At 40.9% G+C, this 17,725-nt stretch overlaps 1 protein-coding gene across 1 annotated transcript in view; it reads left to right on the top strand.

Annotated features, from left to right (window-relative positions):
• Window positions 1-17,725, top strand: part of RXYLT1 (ribitol xylosyltransferase 1) — an 899,852-nt gene that overhangs the window by 265,137 nt on the left and 616,990 nt on the right. Inside the window, exon 2 of the mRNA XM_044088313.1 lies at window positions 14,125-14,340. Within this exon, the coding sequence (XP_043944248.1) occupies window positions 14,125-14,340 (216 nt within the window). The remainder of the gene's footprint in view (window positions 1-14,124; window positions 14,341-17,725) is intronic.

Raw genomic sequence — 17,725 nt, 5'->3', positions numbered from 1 at the left:
GACTTCTGGTGAGGGGGGTCAGTCCTTCGTAAGGCAGAACCAATGTCCTGCCTTTTCAGCTGCCAGTGGACTCTCGTCTGGCAGCTCCTTTGGGAGGAAAATTGTCTCTTTTCAAAGAAAATTGGGATTTAATCACTCAAGACAGATGGGTGCTGGATATCATTCATCACGGGTACAGATTTTATTTCCACACAATGCCCCTTTCAAAGGCATGCCAGATGTTCCTCCTCCACAAAGAAAAGAGGCTCTCAAGCAAGTTTCTCAGTTACTCCAGATAGGGGCTATTCAGCCAGTCCCTGTGTCAGAAAGGGCTTCGGATTTTATTCTCGCCTGTTCCTAGTACCAAAGAAGGGGAACACGTGGAGACCAATTTTGGATTTATCTATCCTCAACACTTATCTGGACATTCCCAAGTTCAAGATGTTGACGTTACAGCAACTGTTACCTCTGCTGGGCAAGGATCACTGGATGGTAACTTTGGATCTCAAGGAAGCTTACCTTCATGTGCCCATAAGGCTAAGTTGCAGAAAGTATCTGCGGTTTCGAACTGGAGATTTTCATTATCAGTTCTCTGCATTGCCCTTTGGCTTATCTACTGCGCCCAGTGTATTCACAAAGGTTCTGGCTCCAGTGATAGCTTACTTCAGGCTTAAAGCCATTCAACAGTATCCTTACTTGACCGACTGCCTGATTCTGGCTCAAGAAAAAGAACACCAGCTTCAGCATCTGGAATATGTCATAGCAGTGCTAAGATGCCTAGGGTATTCTGTGAGAAAAATAAAGTCCAGTCTAGTACCCTCTCAAGACATGTGCTTTCTGGGTGTGAGACTGAATACAGCAGCCCAGATGGCCTTTTAACCCGGACAAACAAAAGAGTCTGTCACTTTACTTCCATCAACTATCTCATCAGTCCGTGCTGACTGCAAGGACAGTCCTGCAAGCATTAGGGTTCATGGCATCTTGTATTCTGGTGCTTCCCAATGCCAAACTGCATATGAGGAAGCTGCAATGGTATCTCAAAAATGTATGGACACAGCACTGCCAAGATTTGGACACTGTCATTCAAATAATACCTTGCCTTCAAAAGGAATTCTTGTGGTGGGCTCAGGAATGTCACCTAAACAAGGGACTCTCTGTGACCCGGCCAGAGGCGAGTCAGATTTTAACGACAGATGCCTCGGACACTGCTTGGGAGCTCATCTAAATGGAAAGTGGATACAAGACAAGTGGCCTGCCAGACTACAGCATCTACATATCAACATGAAGGAGATGTTAGCAGTCCAGTTTGCATTGATGGCGTTCAAGGAGTTACTTCTTCCAGGGCAGGTGTTGATTCTGACAGACAACACAACTGTCATGTGGTACATCAACAAGCAAGGGGAACACATTCTTATCCTCTATGCAGGCAAGCAATGATTTTATGGGCGACTGCGTTAAGCCTGCAACTGACTCTTCAGGCAAGGTTTCTGCCAGGAGCACAGAACTCCTAGCAGATGTATTAAGCAGACAAATCATGGATCCCCACAGTGGAAACTGGATCTTCATGTATTTCAGAAATTGACAGTGTCATGGGGAACTCCAGACATAGATCTGTTCGCTTCTCCACTAAACCACCAGCTGCCAAAGTATTGCACAAAGGGGTTTCATCACACAGCTTGGAAAGTGGATGCTCTGTCTTTCAGTTGGAAAAACCTTCATGTCTATGCTTTTCCACCTCTACCTCTTCTTCCAAAGGTATTACTAAAGGTCAGACAGGACAGGCCAAGGATGATTTTGATAGCTCCAGATTGGCCTCGGCAACACTGGTACCCACTTCTAAGGAGTCTTGTAAAGAAGCCTCCATGGCCTTTACCTCTGATTCCTCATCTGTTATCTCAGAAGGACGGTCATCTGCTCAATGTCAAGCTTCAATCTCTCCATCTCACAGCTTGGCATATTCTGTGTTGAAACATGGAAGGTCTCAGCTTCCTCAACAAGTTTTAAATGTGATTATGGAAGCTAGAAGGCCTAGTACTAGGAGTGTCAGAAAAATGGAAGAGATTTTTATTTTGGTGTACAGCAAAGAATTTGGAGGTTTCAGAGCCTAATTTGAGTGTGGCTCTTCAATATCTTACTGAGTTATTGGACAAAGGTTTGTCTTTCTCTTCCATAAAGATTCATGCTGCAGCAATTTCAGCTCACTATGATTGTGACCCACCTTTGTTTTCGCATCCTTTGTTCAAGCAGTTTCTTAGAGGGGCAAAGAATATAAGACCCCCAATTAGAGCTCCTACTCCTGCTTGGGATCTCAATTTTGTGTTGGAAAAACTTACTCTACAACCTTTTGAGCGGCAGCTACTGCTGAATTGAAATATTTGTCATGGAAGACTGCTTTTCTGTTGGCTATTACTTCTGCAAGAAGGGTGTCTGAGTTGCAGGCCCTTATGGCAGTAGAGCCCTTTTTGACTTTCCATAAGGACAGGGTATCATTACGTACTAATCCTTCCTTTATGCCTAAGGTGGTTTCTAGTGTGGCTTTAAACCAAACTATTCATTTGCCTCGTTCTTTGCAGATCCTCAAAATAAAGGGGAAAAGATTTTGCACACTTTAGATGTACACAGGCAATGCGTTATTATTTGAGCAGGACTAAAGATTTTAGGCAGTCTCAACAGTTACTTGTTTCTTTTGCTTTAAGTTCACAGGGCAAACCTGTGTCAAAACAAACTATTTCTAGGTGGATTGGCTTTTGCATTGCATTTTGTTATTCCCATCATGGCAAAGAGGTTCCAGCCGGGATTAGGCCTCATTCCACTAGGGCTACTGCCACTTCAACAGCATTTCTAAGGGGTGGCAACTAAGGATATTCTGGAAGCAGCTACTTGGAGTTCAGTGCATACTTTCTCTAGGCATTATCACCTGCCTATATACTCTAAGTCTAGAGCTGGTTTTGCCACAGCTGTTTTACAAGGCATGTTGTCAGCTCCTGCTACTTTATAATTTGCCAGCCTCCTTACCTCTGCTTTGGGATTCTACCCAATAGTCAGGACTGCAGCAAGGGAAGACGAAGAACATAGTACAGTTTTGTACCTACCATAAATGTAGATGTTCGAGGATTCCCTTGCTGACCAGTCCCTACTCCTCCCTCCTTCCCTCTGTGTTTCAGGGTGGTTGTGTAGGTGCCTTTACATGCTTATATTTTTTGTATATATATTACTGTATATATTGTACATGTTTATTGGTGCAGGTTGTTTTTGGGACTTGTCTTTTTGGGTCTTCTGACATCTGGGGCAAGAAAAGACTGAGGAAATGACGTCGGTCATGGGCATTAGTACCCTGGCGTACTGGCGTCAGTCTAAGGCGCCATGACACGCGCCAGGCTTATACTCTGGTATTCGGGCCGACTGGGACGCGGACTATACCCAATAGTCAGGACTGCAGCAAGGGAATCCTCGAACATCTACATTTATGGTAGGTACAAAACTGTACTTTTTAATGCATCTGTATTGGGTAAACATGTCACAATGTCTGTAGACGTTGTGGCCATAACTTCAGATATAATTCTACATGGGTCTTCACTGGTTGATACTGCATGTCTCTTAATAGTAGTGCGAACCTGTGCCTCTTCAAAGTTTACAATATTGGGACCATGGAAGTGTCCATTTGTTTTTAACAGCCTCTCCCCATCACACACTGTTTCAGTTACACAATGCCCCTTACGCCTATCTTTCCCTTTTCTAGTGCAACACCAGTAATTCTTAGTATCTCTAGTCCTTTCCAGATAGTACTGATAACCATCAACATTTAGCATCTTTTTGCCTTTTTGTGTTTGTGTTATAATATATATATAACCCAGTTTACTGGGAATGGTATCATGGCTTTCTGTAGAATTCATTGCACAATGAGTTACCTAAGCAAAACACAATTCAATACACATGTGTTTTACAACACATCATTTCTGTTATGTAATTTCAAGTGTTATCCTAAACAAAGGGTACGACCAGGTATTGAATATTTATGTGTGTGGCTAGTAAATATCACCATAGCAGCTTCCTAGAACACGTAATGCTTTTATTGTCTGTTTAAATACACAGTGTTATGTGTGTGATGTTCTTAAAGGTGAAACTACCTTGTTTTCACACATTTAAGCTGTCAAAGTTTGAAACATTAACATTATGTTTGTCGCACATCTAAATGTTGGATATTTGCCTGTCGTGTAAGTAAATTACAATCTTTTGATAGTAAACCCACATCACACGTACTGTGATAATGCATGGCATAACTAATTCACTATGAATTTTATAACGGCACTCACACAAGCATTGTTTAAAAAAATGTAGAACAATAATGACGTTTGCAGGTACTCCTACTTATACAAAGACAGTGACTGTTGTAACTATGAAGCATTACAGGCTGTACCTTTTTAACAGGAGTCATAGCTCTCTAGTTTTCCGCAGACATACTTTGCTTGGATCACTGTCACTTTTAGATGATAACTTGTCTTTTCTTGATAGTTATTATTTTTTTTGTTTCTTTGTATCTCTCATTTCCATGGTTAGTGGACAGTCAGACATCAAAGTACACAAATCTTGTCTCACACAGCTTACATGCAGTCTCACTCTTGCTCCCTCAACATACTAGTCTCTAATGCAGTCCATAGCTCTGGTGAAGTTGGGTCTTGGGAATGGTAGGGGACTGGTGATGAAGTGGCTGGAAGGAATAGTGTTCAAACTTTTAAAAAAAATTTAATTCAAAGGCACTACTTGGAATTTCGTCACACCCTATTAATTTCAGTAAAATTTGATATTTTTATTTATTATTATTTATTTATTTACATTTGTTGACCGGGAATGTCCGACTGGATGCAGGTCCATTTTCATCGGAGGCCCGGGGAGAAAAATCTCCACAAATTAAAATATTACAGACATAGTTACAGATGAAGAATCCTAGCAATTAAAATATTACAAACATAGCTACAGAGGAACATAGTACATTCAGTAGATAACTAGCGTCTGTTCTATCCATGAAGTCATAGCAGATATTAACAATTGTTACAATAAGAGGTTACTGCCATATAATAAGTAGATAGGTATGGAAGTATCAGAGCTTGCTGTAATCAAAGGTAGTTTGTGGGGTGGAAGAGAGTTAGAGGGGAGAGTTACAAGGGCATAGCCAGCATGTTTTTTCTTAACAAATACCAGACATTTAAGACTTAAGACTACCATTACCTTGCAAGTATTTGTTAAGTAATTAAATATCTGATAAAGACTTTTAACTCACTGATTACGTACTAATGTGGTTCATTTTAGAATGTTACAAGTGTTGCTGAAAAAGCATCTGAAAACTCAGTTAGTTTGCAGCTCATTATGGAGTATTACTTTTAAAACGGGTTTCGTCATCCATTGCTCTTTCACCTGCATGTATTGCAAGACTGTTGCTATACAGTCCCTAGTGTAACTCATAAAAGGTGTGAGTACATGAAATTAGTTTGCGGAAGTTCCGTGTGTAAACATCAGTGCTTCCTGATCAAACTGCTACAAAGAAAGATAAAATGTAGGGCTGTAAAGACAAAAAATGCACATAAATACACCAAAACATACTTTAAGTACAAATCACATTTCACTTTTGAGATTAAAGGAACACCAAGTATATACTGCAGCAGAGTCAAAGGTACAAAGCACAACGAAAAAGTTGAGGTAAAAAACACACCTTTATCAAACACAAAGCTTTAGGTCTATCATTGAGAAAGGGTCTTGTACCTGAAAGCTTTGTGTTTGATAAAGGTGTGTTTTTTACCTCAACTTTTTCGTTGTGCTTTGTACTTTTGAGATTAAAAGCATTTTCCTGGTAACCTGTTGGCCAACATAATTTTATATTGTCAGTACAGTGTCATATGCTGTGTCTTCTGCTGTTGCTGTGAATCTCTGGTGACTCTACTACCATATTTTACTTTAGCATTTTGTCACATACCGACATATTTTTCATCTGCCAATAAGAAGCTGGTTGTGGAATCAGACCTGCATTGTATACAGTTGACACTCCTAAGTTCTTCTTTACTCAGTCAAGTATTTTTGATTGAGAAAAAAAAAGTGTAAAGTGCATGTAATGCAGTGCTTCTTTGTGTGGTGGGCCCCCAAAGCTCCATGCAGGTTGTGCATGCTGTTGCAACTGAAATAATCAACCTTGGGCAACTTAACTTTAGGGGTAAGGAGAAACCATCAATAAAGTGGTTTAGTGCTCAAGTCAAACAGTCCTTTAAAGACCCATTGAAGGTCTTTTTGACTAAGGCACCTAGATCAGTAAAACCGTTTTGTGCTGCTGTATATTTATTTTATTTTTTTATTACTCTTTTATTTGAGTCACAATAAATGGTAAAGAAAAATACCCCTTCCAGTGACTGTGTGTTTTTTTTCATTCGGTAAAGTGTCCTTTGGTTACTTATCATAATACTGTGTGCTATTCATTTCTACCTCCTTTTCTCCTACCATATCTTCTACTGGCTGATACACAGTCCAGACAAATCCTGGGGCATTGCCAAGGCTATATGGTTCAAAAGTTGCAAATGTGTAAATATACAGGTGTTGTATGTTGGTTGACTTTGACATCTGCAAACACAATAGGCAATGAATCTAGGGCAAAAAGCAAGTTGTATTTTCAGTTTTCTTGCTTAATGCTTAACTTTAAAAAAGTGTACTTAGTCATTTCTAGAGATTAAAGGATGCACATTGTCACCAGCAGTCTAGTTATGTTCATTGTGAGTGGGGACTGATTTTTTTGTAACTCATATGCTTACATAAAGATGGAGGACTCAGAGGCAATCACTCAAGCAGAAGAATCCATATTGATTCCTCTTAAAATGTTGTGTACAGGTTCCTGTCCGGTTATAAAGATTTAAGAAGTTAATACACAGTCCAATTCAAAATGTCTTGGGGATTGGCTAATTCTGCAGGGCTCTGCTGGCTTTGCTGATCATGATGGCAGCCTCCTGATTTCACTGATCTGAAAGGGAGTCAATCGAATATAACTTCAGCTGCTCGGAATATACATTGTAACTGCCACGTTTCAAAAATTGTAAAGTGGCAGATAATCAAGCAGCAATGTATGTAGATTACAATGTACTAATTAAGTTTTCTGTCATTTGTATCACATAGTCTTACAAATCCTTTCATGCTACACCTGCTGTGGAGATCTCTTTTTCATGGTATCAAGCAACTGAACCCCTGTCAACAGGAGTGTGCAAATATCAGTAATTACTTTTAGTATTTGTTCCTTCCTGTGCCATGCATCCTCAGCAAGCTATTCCACCACTTGGCGTAACCCTCTTGTTTTTCTTTCATTTCAGCCAGTCTCCACTAGGAATGTCCCGTCCCATCTCCTTCGTGAAAATGTGCACATGCATGTGCGTGTGCACACATACACACAAACTCTTGTCTAAACCAAAACACTTGCCATCAACAGACTGGATGGCAGTGGCATACATAGTACTGTTAAAAAAATAAATAAAAACTAATAAAAAAAGCACGCAGCTGTGAACCTGTGTTCATACATCTTTTCATTCAGGCTGCCTCAGGTACCAGAGGCAGATTGAATCAATGATAGAAATGGAAATTGGAACTCTGTGCTTGTGCAAAGTTACAAATTCCACTGTAACGTCAGATCTCTTGTGTTTTTGTCTCATGGCTCTATCTCAGCAGTGCACAACTCACCCTCTTTGCTAGCTCAGTAAGGAAATAATGAAATAAAAGTCACCAGACAGTGTTTCATGAATGGCTTAGAATGAAGGCTGAAAAATGGTATTTTCTGCCAAATACTGTACAGCTGAGAACAAGGCACTGAGTTGCAGTATGATACTTATTCATATGCTGATTTGCATATATGCTTTGTACCAATTGCCTGCATGATGCATAGTAAAATCAGTTTTGCAGCTCTTCTTTTCCTTTATTCCTTTAATTAGAAACTGGACTTTTCTCTGCATTTTTATGCAGTGTAGGCCATGTCCCTGAGTTTTATAGCCAAGTTATTAGTTTGTATTCCTACACAGCTGTCTGTATTTATTTTTGCTTACACACACTTTGTTGACCATGTTATTTCACAAGACTTTAGGTTCCAGAAATATTGGTGATAAAACCAAGAAAGGTATGGGTAGATGTTCTTCGTGTTTCACTGTTGCAGTCATCACATTTGGGTTATCCCTGCCAGGGTAGCCCTAGGCTGGCCCGAATACCAGAGGCTTAGTATTTCTGCTTCGGTTGCTGTCGCTTCAGGACTGATGTCAGGTCGTCAGTAGTATAAAGTAAGGCAGCTGACGCCATTACCTCAGTCTTTCTTACCGTGGAGACCAAAGCAGAAGCAGTTCACACAAGTGCCGGTCGGCCGCTACTTGAGTTTCATCTACTGAATTGAAGCTGAAGTCTGTTGGGGATCCTTTTTTCTTGCACTTACCGATGTCAGATAAAGATAACAATTGTCTCGCCTATGGAAAGCAAATACCACACCGAGACTTTCATTCGTACTGCGTCACTTGTTTAGGCCCAGACCATGACGTTCTCCACTGTCGCTTCTGTGCTTTGTTCAACGCCAGAACTATCTGTCATTGGGCCATTATTGTAGCTAGATATTTTCGCTTACAGTCCTCGAACTCCGATATGGCTTCGGTAAGCCATCTGTCAGCAGATCTTCCGAAAAAACATAAAGATAAAGACAGAGACAGACCACACAGGTCCAGACCTACTGACGACAATCCCATTAAGCTAGTCGTCAGTTCTCCGGTCCTCAGTGAGGCACTTTCGCAGCCCCTGATGCCTGCTTCTGTGGATTCACAGGCCGCTACCGAGATCCTTTCGGAGTCCAGTATGCCGCAAAACTTCTTTAACTAAGGATCCTGTGGCCGTCTATACCTTGGATTGGGTCCAGAGCCTCTGAGCAGGCACCAGCTTCCGAGGAAGTCCTTCGCACTACCGATTCTCGCCACAAACCGACATTTTCTTTTGCGACTACTGTTCTTTCAAAAATGACTGAGTTTCAAAAGCCCAGGGGATGAACCTCATCCAAGAAACCGACGACCCAAACTCAGGCACCTGCTTCTTTACCTCAGTCTCAAATGATTAAAATGGCGGAAGACCTTATCGTGCTGATCTGGGGAAATCAAGCTACCTTCTCTAAAGGAAAAGAGATCTGTCTCTTGTAGTTTTCTCTAAGCAAGTGTCAGATGACTCTTGATGCATCTGAATATGAAGACATGCAACCACTCTCTACTTATGAGGATTCTGATGCGGAGGATTCCATCCCTTCAGCCTCTCCCCCAGAGGAGTTTTCCTTTGGGGAAACCCTTCATACCTTAAGGGAGAATTTCCAATGGGAGAGTCAGGACTACCCTCAGTCTAAAAACAGACTCAGGAAATTCTTAGATCTTCCACAGCACAGACCCTTGGCCATCCCCCCAGTTCTGGCTGTTGTGGAGGATGTTTTCCTGGAATCCAGCTTGACTCCTGACAGCCTTCCTCCTGCACCCAGAAAACCAGACAGGTACTACAGAGTCCCTGACTCACACAAATTTCTTTTTAAAAATCCTACTGCTAACCCTGAGGTAATTTCTCAAGGGCCTAAAGGGATTAAGGCAACCTCTGCTAAGAATCTCAACCCCTCCAATAGGGATTCCCGAGCACTAGACAGATGGTGTAAAAAAGTATACACCTCAGCTACTCTTGCTATCAGAGCACTAAATTGTCAGTTCCATATGCTACATTTTCAGCAACATACCCTGGAACTCCTCAAACAGAATGTCTTCCTTTCCTGCTTGTGCAGAATCTGAAGAGTTACAAGAGTTAATGCATTCTGCAGGTCAGTAACTAAACACACCTTGCACTGTGGTTTTGACACCCTAGAAGCTTTTTGCAGGGCAGCAGTCACCGGATCTGTCCTTAGAAGGCATGCATGGCTTAAGGAACTGCCTCTGCCAGACCATGTCAAATCTAAATTGTTGGATGCCACCTTGCACAAAGACAAATTATTTGGCACTAAGGCAAAAGAGGTCTTAAAGAAGATTGTGGAAAAAGCCGAATCTATGCAGACAGTTAAGGATTTCTTACAGGTCCAGCCACCCAGGTTCAGCAGGCATTGTCCCACCAAGCACCGGTCCTTTCCTGCTCCCACTAGGCCAGTTCAGCCCAGACCCCGGGGAACCTGACTCCCCAGACAGCAGCCACAGGGAATGCAGAGATCTAAGCAGTGGACTACCTCCACTTCAAAACCAAGGAGTTCTAAGCCACCCTCAAATGGTAAGAACTCACAATGACTCTCCTCCCCCACACCCTCCCTCTGCCCACCTTCAATTACCCCTAGGAGGAAAACTTTACTTTCACACAAGCACCTGGGCCACCATTATCAATGACTACTGGGTTCTCAACATTGTGTCCCAGGGATACAGATTTTCTTTCGACATCCTTGCAACTCGAAAAGGGTTCCCAGATCTACCTCCAACCAAGTGGGCAGAGGTGCAAAAGCAAATCATTTCCCTGCTCTCAATGAGGGCAGTAGAGCACATTCCTGCAGAACAGAAAGGCCAAGGTTTCTACTCCAGACTTTTTCTGGTACCCAGAAAAGAGGGCACCTGGTGCCCCATTTTTGACATATCCATTCTAAACACCTTCCTGGTGAACCCAAAATTCAAAATGCTCATCCTCCAGCAGCTGCTACCCATGCTCTCCAATGATGCTTGGCTAGCCACCCTAAATCTAAAAGAGGCCTACCTCCACATTCCTGTCAGGGAGTCATGCAGGAAATATCTCCGTTTCATGGCAGGATCTCGGCACTTTCAGTTCTCTGCACTTCCCTTTGGCTTATCTACTGTTCCCAGAATTTTCACAAAATGTCTGGTCTGGCCATTGCCTTTTACAAACAAAGGAAGATCCTGATTTACCCATACTTAGATGACTGCCTAATTCAGGCAGACAGCCAGAAAAAGCTGCTCAAGCACCTGGCCTTTGTAAAGTCCCTACTAACCTCCCTAGGGTACACAATCAATGAAAAGAAATCCAAACAGGTGCCTACCCAAAGAATTATATTCCTGGGAGCAAACCTGGACACAGCATCCCAGATGGCATTCCTTACACCAGAAAATCAAACTTTCCTGACAGCCTACTTCTCTCAACTAGCCACCAGACCCCATCTAGCTGCAAGGAAAATGCTGCAAGCTCTGTGGTTCATGGCATCTTGCATACCACTCATTCCATATGCCAGACTGCATATGAGGGAACTGTAATGGTGCCTAAAAAGCCTTTGGTGTCAACACTCTCAAGACCTGGACACTCTTATACCCATAATACCTTGCCTCAGAAAAGATTTTCTTTGGTGGGCAAGAGCATGCTCCCACAACAAGGGACTACCTTTCTCACCACCCCCCACTGCCCAGACCCTCACCACAGATACATCAGACTATGCCTGGGGTGCACACCTGGACGGCAGGTGCATACAGGGCCAATGCAGCCCACAGCAAATCCATCTGTACATCAACCAAAAAGAGATGATGGCTGTCCAGCATGCCTTGTTAGCTTTCAGGCCCCTTCTCTCCCCTGGGGCTCTCCTGATCAAAACAGACAACACCGCTGTGATGTGGTATATCAACAAGCAGGGAGGGACTCACCCCTACCCTCTATGCAGGCTGGCCATGACCCTTTGGCACACAGCCTCTTCCATGCAACTCCACCTGTTAGCACAATTCCTACCAGGTTCTCTCAACTCTCTGGCAGACAACTTAAGCAGAAATCTTCTGGACCCACACGAGTGGCAGTTCAACAGAAGAACCTTCACCCTAATAACTCAGAAGTGGGGCACCCCGAATGTAGACCTCTCTGCCTCCCACACCAACCATCAGCTCAGCAAATTCTGCACCAGGGAGCATCACTTGTAAAGTGGATGCCCTGTCCTTCCCTTGGGTCAATCTATCTGTCTGTGCCTTTCCTCCACTACCTCTCATCCCCAGGGTACTGCTCAAAATAAAGGAGGAAAAAACAAGGACAGTTCTTATAGCTCCAGACTGGCCTCACCAATACTGGTACCCCTTGCTGCGCAGCCTGTCCCCACTGCCACCATGGCATCTTCCTCAGATTCAAAACCTCCTGACCCAGAGGGAAGGGGAATTCATGTATCCTCAAATCCAGACACTCAGTTTGGCAGCTTGGCTTATTCCCTAACCCCTGATCAATCTGCCAACCTCAGTAAACAGGTTCTAGATGTTATACATGAGGCCAGATGCCCTAGCACTAAAAAGTCTTATGCTGACAAATGGAAAAAGTTCTGCACCTGGAATCAGGCTAAGGGAGCCAATACGGCACAGCCCTCCCTCCCTCTAATCCTGGATTACTTAGCTGACCTGCTACACAGTGGCCTCTCTTTTTCCTCTATAAAAATTCATGCCTCTGCTGTCTCTGCTCATTTTCCAACTGAGCAACCCCTTTTCTCACACCCTTTCATCAAACAAGTTCCTAAGAGGGGCTAGCAACTTGAGGCCACCCAGAAGAGCACCAACCCCAGCTTGGGACCTTAACTTTGTGTTGGAAAAGCTCACCATGCCCTCCTTCAAACCAGCTTCTTCGGCAGAGCTAACATTTCTCTCCTGGAAGACAGCTTTCCTTCTGGTCATCACTTCAACCAGAAGAGTCTCCGAGCTGCAAGCACTCATGGCTGTGGAACCCTTCATCATCTTCCATGCTGACAGGATACCCCTCAGGACTAACCCATACTTCATGCCCAAGGTGGTGTCCAGTGTGGCTCTCAACCAATCCATTCATTTGCCCACCTTTTTTCCTAATCCCCAGAACAGGGGGGGGAAAGGATCCTGCACTCCCTGGATGTGCACAGACAGCTCAGATTCTATCTAGACAGGACTAAATCCTTCAGAAAGTGTGATAAATTGCTGGTTAGCTTTGCTACAGGGGCAGATGGCAAAGCCATCTTCAAGCAAACCATTTCCAAATGGATAGCACACTGCATCCATTTCTGCTACAAACAACATGGAAAGCATCTCCCCAAGGGGCTCACTCCACCAGAGCAGCCTCCACCTCTGCAGCTTTCCTTAGAAGAGTCCCCACCAAGGACATCCTGGAGGCTGCCACCTGAACATCTGTTCACACCTTTACCAAACATTACCACCTGCCTCTCTTCTCCAAATCCAGGGCAGGGTTTGCCTCTGCAGTCTTGAAGGGCATCCTAGCCAGCCCCTAGTTTCCTTGACTGCCTCCACCCATTTCCTCAGCTTTGGGAATCAACCCAAATGTGATGACTGCAACAGTGAAACACAAAGAACATAGTACAGCTGTGTACACTTACCATAAATGTAGATGTTCGAGTGTATTCACTGTTGCAATGCTGGTTTCCCTCCCTCCAGCCCCCTTTTTTTCTTCTCTTTCCTTGCAAAGGACATATTGGTATTTACTTTCTACTGGTAGAGTTCTTCCACCAGAACCTGGCTCCTACTTGGGGGCTCCTGACAGGTTAGGGCAAGAAAAACTGATGTAATGGCATCGGCTGCCTTACTTTATACTACTGACGTCAGTCCTGAAGCGACAGTAACCGATGCAGAAATACCAAGCCTCTGGTATTCGGGCCGGCCGAGGGCTACCCTGGCAGAGATGACCCAAATGTGATGACTGCAACAGTGAATGCACTCGAACATCTACATTTATGGTAGGTGTACACAACTGTACTTTTTCCTTGTTCTGACCCTATTCTTACCAGGGTTAACAAGCAGCAAGCTTAGTTGGTAGTACTTTCCCTTTACATGGCATTATTTGCTTGCACTTTATTTCACTGTTGCCCTGTAATACAGAGGAAGATAAGTTTAGTTTCTGAATGCAGATATTGTAAACCACTGACAGTTCTGCAGTGTTTGCCATGATTTCCAGTGATCGAAATTATTTCCAGAATGTTTACATTTCATTCAGAGCCACTGATGCCTCTTTTTATATGAATGTAGAAAAATCTGTATATGCTAGTTTTGAGATGTACATTAAAACTTTTTCATTGCTACATAATTTATCAGTAAGTAGTTTCAGAAGCTTTGACAGTAAATCCCATTATTAAAAGTGAAGTGTATGCAGGTGGCTTGATCTCTATACTGATGTACATTTAATAGCTATTTTGTTTTATAGGTATTACACTTTCTTTAAAACTTGAAGAACAGCAAGGGGACTTCCAATCCTCAAAATCAGAAAAAGAAGAATGGAATCCATGGGAGGAGGAAGACAAGATTGAAAAGAAAGTCTTAGAGCAAAAGCGTGAAAGAAATCTTAACGTATTCAAGAAGCTTGTAGCATTGAACGAGCCAAGAGAACTTAAAGTGCACATATGGGGCAAAGCTGCAATTGGTAATTTTTGCTACAAACTTGTTTTAGCATCTCTGTGATATTTACAGATGACTTAAAAGGTGTCTTGCTGTAACTCATCTGCTTTAAAACTTTGTAAAGAAATAGCAGCAATGCAGTTTGAGTTATTAATTTTATAATAACCTAGTATAAGAGAATTTGTTGTCTGATATGCTGCAACTTTGAATTAGAATATTTGGTTTTCATTTTTCTGTGAGTCACATCTTTTATCTGAAAATTGTTCACTAAAGCAGCACTAAATGTACAAGAAAGAGAATAAAATTTGTGATAATGAGCACTTGGAAAGAAATATATTCTGGTGTTCATTGTAAGGATCACTGTTGCAAGATGGCCATGAAAGTAATGGGATTAAGCCACATGCCGACATCAGGCTTTTGGGACATCCTTAGAGTGTTTAGTTAACCTCTTACCAAGGCTTTTATCAGGAAGCCTGGTTGTAAAAGTTTAACTTGCACCATCTTTAATTATTTTTTGCCGCTTAAAGTGGTTAGATTCTTCTTTCATTTTGCCAGTACATCATTCTCTTCCATTTCAAGATTCGTCAGTGGTAATTACAATCTACTATCTGTTTTACTGTTTGTGACTGTTATACTATGCAGTATGTTTTATGTTGACTTTAGGATGTCTTTTTCTATCTGTTGATGTCCACAGGAAAATCAAATGAACAAATGTTCCTTTAGAAGGCAGATTCCCACTAAAGATTACCATTTAAAATGTGTAATTTTTTGGGGGATCATAATGTAGATTTATGTGAACATTGTGCAACTTTTATGAAAACTGTTTTAAGTCTGTCTTACAATCTTATAGCATTTGTAGAACAGTGCAAATTGCTTGTGTTAGCTGGTGAGTATTTTAAGAAATCAGAAAAAACTAAGTATAAGCGAGCAAAAAAGTAACAAGCACTCCCACAAGAGCAAATACCTCTCTACTGTTTTGCGAGTAAAGTTAAGATAAATCCAAAGACGATAGCCAGAGAGAGGTAACCAGTAGGCTCACAGAAATCCAGTCTTGTTAATAAAATAAATTTGAGTCTTTATTTACGTGCACAGGTAAGTGCTTTCACTAACCGCTTCTTCAAACCTTAAAAGTTTCTCTCTCCACAAACATTTGCTTATGTACCTGTCATGTGATCATCATTAATTAAGTAATTTACATTTTAAAAACACACATCTAGTAACCTTTTTAAAAATGTATATTTTTAAAAGACGCTAAAGTAAAATTCCTACATAGAAAGACTTCCACTAGTCTTTTGTACATATCTTATAAAGTACCAGCTTCTTGTTATAACAGTTTAAACATCTGATGTTACATTTATTTATTTGGCACAGCACATCAACCAAACCTTCATTATTCATCTACCTTGTATTCATATAATGGTTTACCTATCAGTCGCTAACTAATTTTAGCCCTGGCATTGACATGACAATAATGGCTTTTGTTACATATTAACAGGATAGAGTATACTTTATTTTACACCCATCTAAGCTGTTTTCCTTATGAAAACTTTTTCAGTTGTGCTGCTCTTATGCTGCTATTCGATCTGTGAACTATTGCTTGCGATATTAACATCACTATAGACATTAGCAGCTCTGTAGCCATTTAATTGTGTTATTTACATAACACATGTTTAAATTAATAATTCCAAAGAAATAAGGGGTACTTTTGATGACTCTATTAATCTTTAACTCATACCAGCATAAGCACTAACATAAACAGTGTTACTTCTTATTATATACTGTCTAACTTAAGTGCATTTCTATTATGCACGTGTCTTCCTGATAGAAGCCTTTGTAAATATATCGCTGTTAAACTACTATTCCATCTGTTAACTATTGCTTACAGAATTGGCGTCACAATAGACATTAATAGCTCTATAGCTAGTTGTTTACCTTGTTTACATAACTGTTGTCCAGGTTAGTCGTTCCAGGACACCTATGTAATTGCTGTTGGTGCTCTAGATTTTCGAGACTTGTATGTGTTATATAACAGGTTTAAATCTATTGTCTTATCAATCATTACAATAATTACTATTCTTCCCTATTACATCTATGTCTATAAACACTACCTAAACAACTCAAATATATTCAAAAACCATATTTAACTAATCGCTTATTTTTATCTAAAATGAATTATAAAATTAGAAGGAAGGGCTAGTAATAACCAGCATTATAAATATGTATAATAAATTGTATATAATGTATACATAGCCTCCTTCTAATAAAGCTACAGTAATGAAATTATATATTATAGTATAACTGAGCATAAGTGAAAGATCAAGATTGGTTCTAATAATTTAATGTAGTCTGAGTGTGCTATTCTCATCATAGGGAGAGGTTGCTTTCATAGATGTAATTATTTGTCTGCTAATATCTTAATAAATGTTGCAGCTATCATCTAACAGAGACCCTTCTATTCCTAAGTATGGGTTTGATAGATGCCCTTTCATTAAGGCCTCTACCCTTGTCTGCTGTAAGTCTAAGAATCCAGTTTGTTTTTTTGCTTTCTGTGGCATTTCTAATATTGCCTTCACGAATCCTTGGTGTATATATATATATATATATATATATATATATATAACCATAAACTTGAACCTATGTTCATTACCTTGCATTTGTACATGTTTGGCTAGTGCATTGTTCTCATATTTTATCCTTATTGCATATAAGTGTTCCCTTATTCTATTTTGAAATTTCCTGTCGGTTTTACCAACGTAGAAAGAGAAACACTTTTGGCAAATAGCCAAATATACAACGTGCATGGTGTTACAATTTGCTGTAATTTTAAAATGGAAAATCTTGCCTGTGTCTGGATGTATAAATTCTTTGCTTTTATTTATGTATGCAGTAATTACATCCACCACATGGTGAGGTCCCTTTATGGTCATTAATTCTTGGTTCTTCTATAGGATGACATAGCATTCTCTTAAGATTTGGTTTATTCTTAAATAAATATCTTGGTTTCTCTCCCACTATATTTTTTATGTCCTCATCTGTAGTTAATATACGCCAATGTTGTTGTATTACTTTCATAATATGTTGATTATCTGTTGTGTAATATATAGGTAGTCGTAGTCCTTGTAATTCATTACTGCGCATAACTTTTTCTCCTGATTTATCAGAATAGTAAGGTGCTGCTCTATCTAGCCTCTCCATACTAATATCCTGTAGCCCCATTTCTATGTCTTTACTTCTATATCCACGTTTGGTTAGCCTTCCTAAATAAATCTATTTCTTCACAGTATCCTTCTTCTGTAGCATTGAGACTTGAGATTCTCATTGCTTGCCCTTTAACTATATTATTGAACACATATTGTGGATGCATGCTATGTCTGTGGAGTACTGCATTTTTATAACATTTCTTCCTATAT

The sequence above is a fragment of the Protopterus annectens genome, chromosome 11.part0, assembly GCF_019279795.1.
Source record: "Protopterus annectens isolate FY-2018-M chromosome 11.part0, PAN1.0, whole genome shotgun sequence".
Classification (NCBI taxonomy): Eukaryota; Metazoa; Chordata; order Ceratodontiformes; family Protopteridae; genus Protopterus; species Protopterus annectens.
Note: the sequence above shows the minus strand (reverse complement) of the source record. Positions and strands in the feature narration are given on the sequence as shown.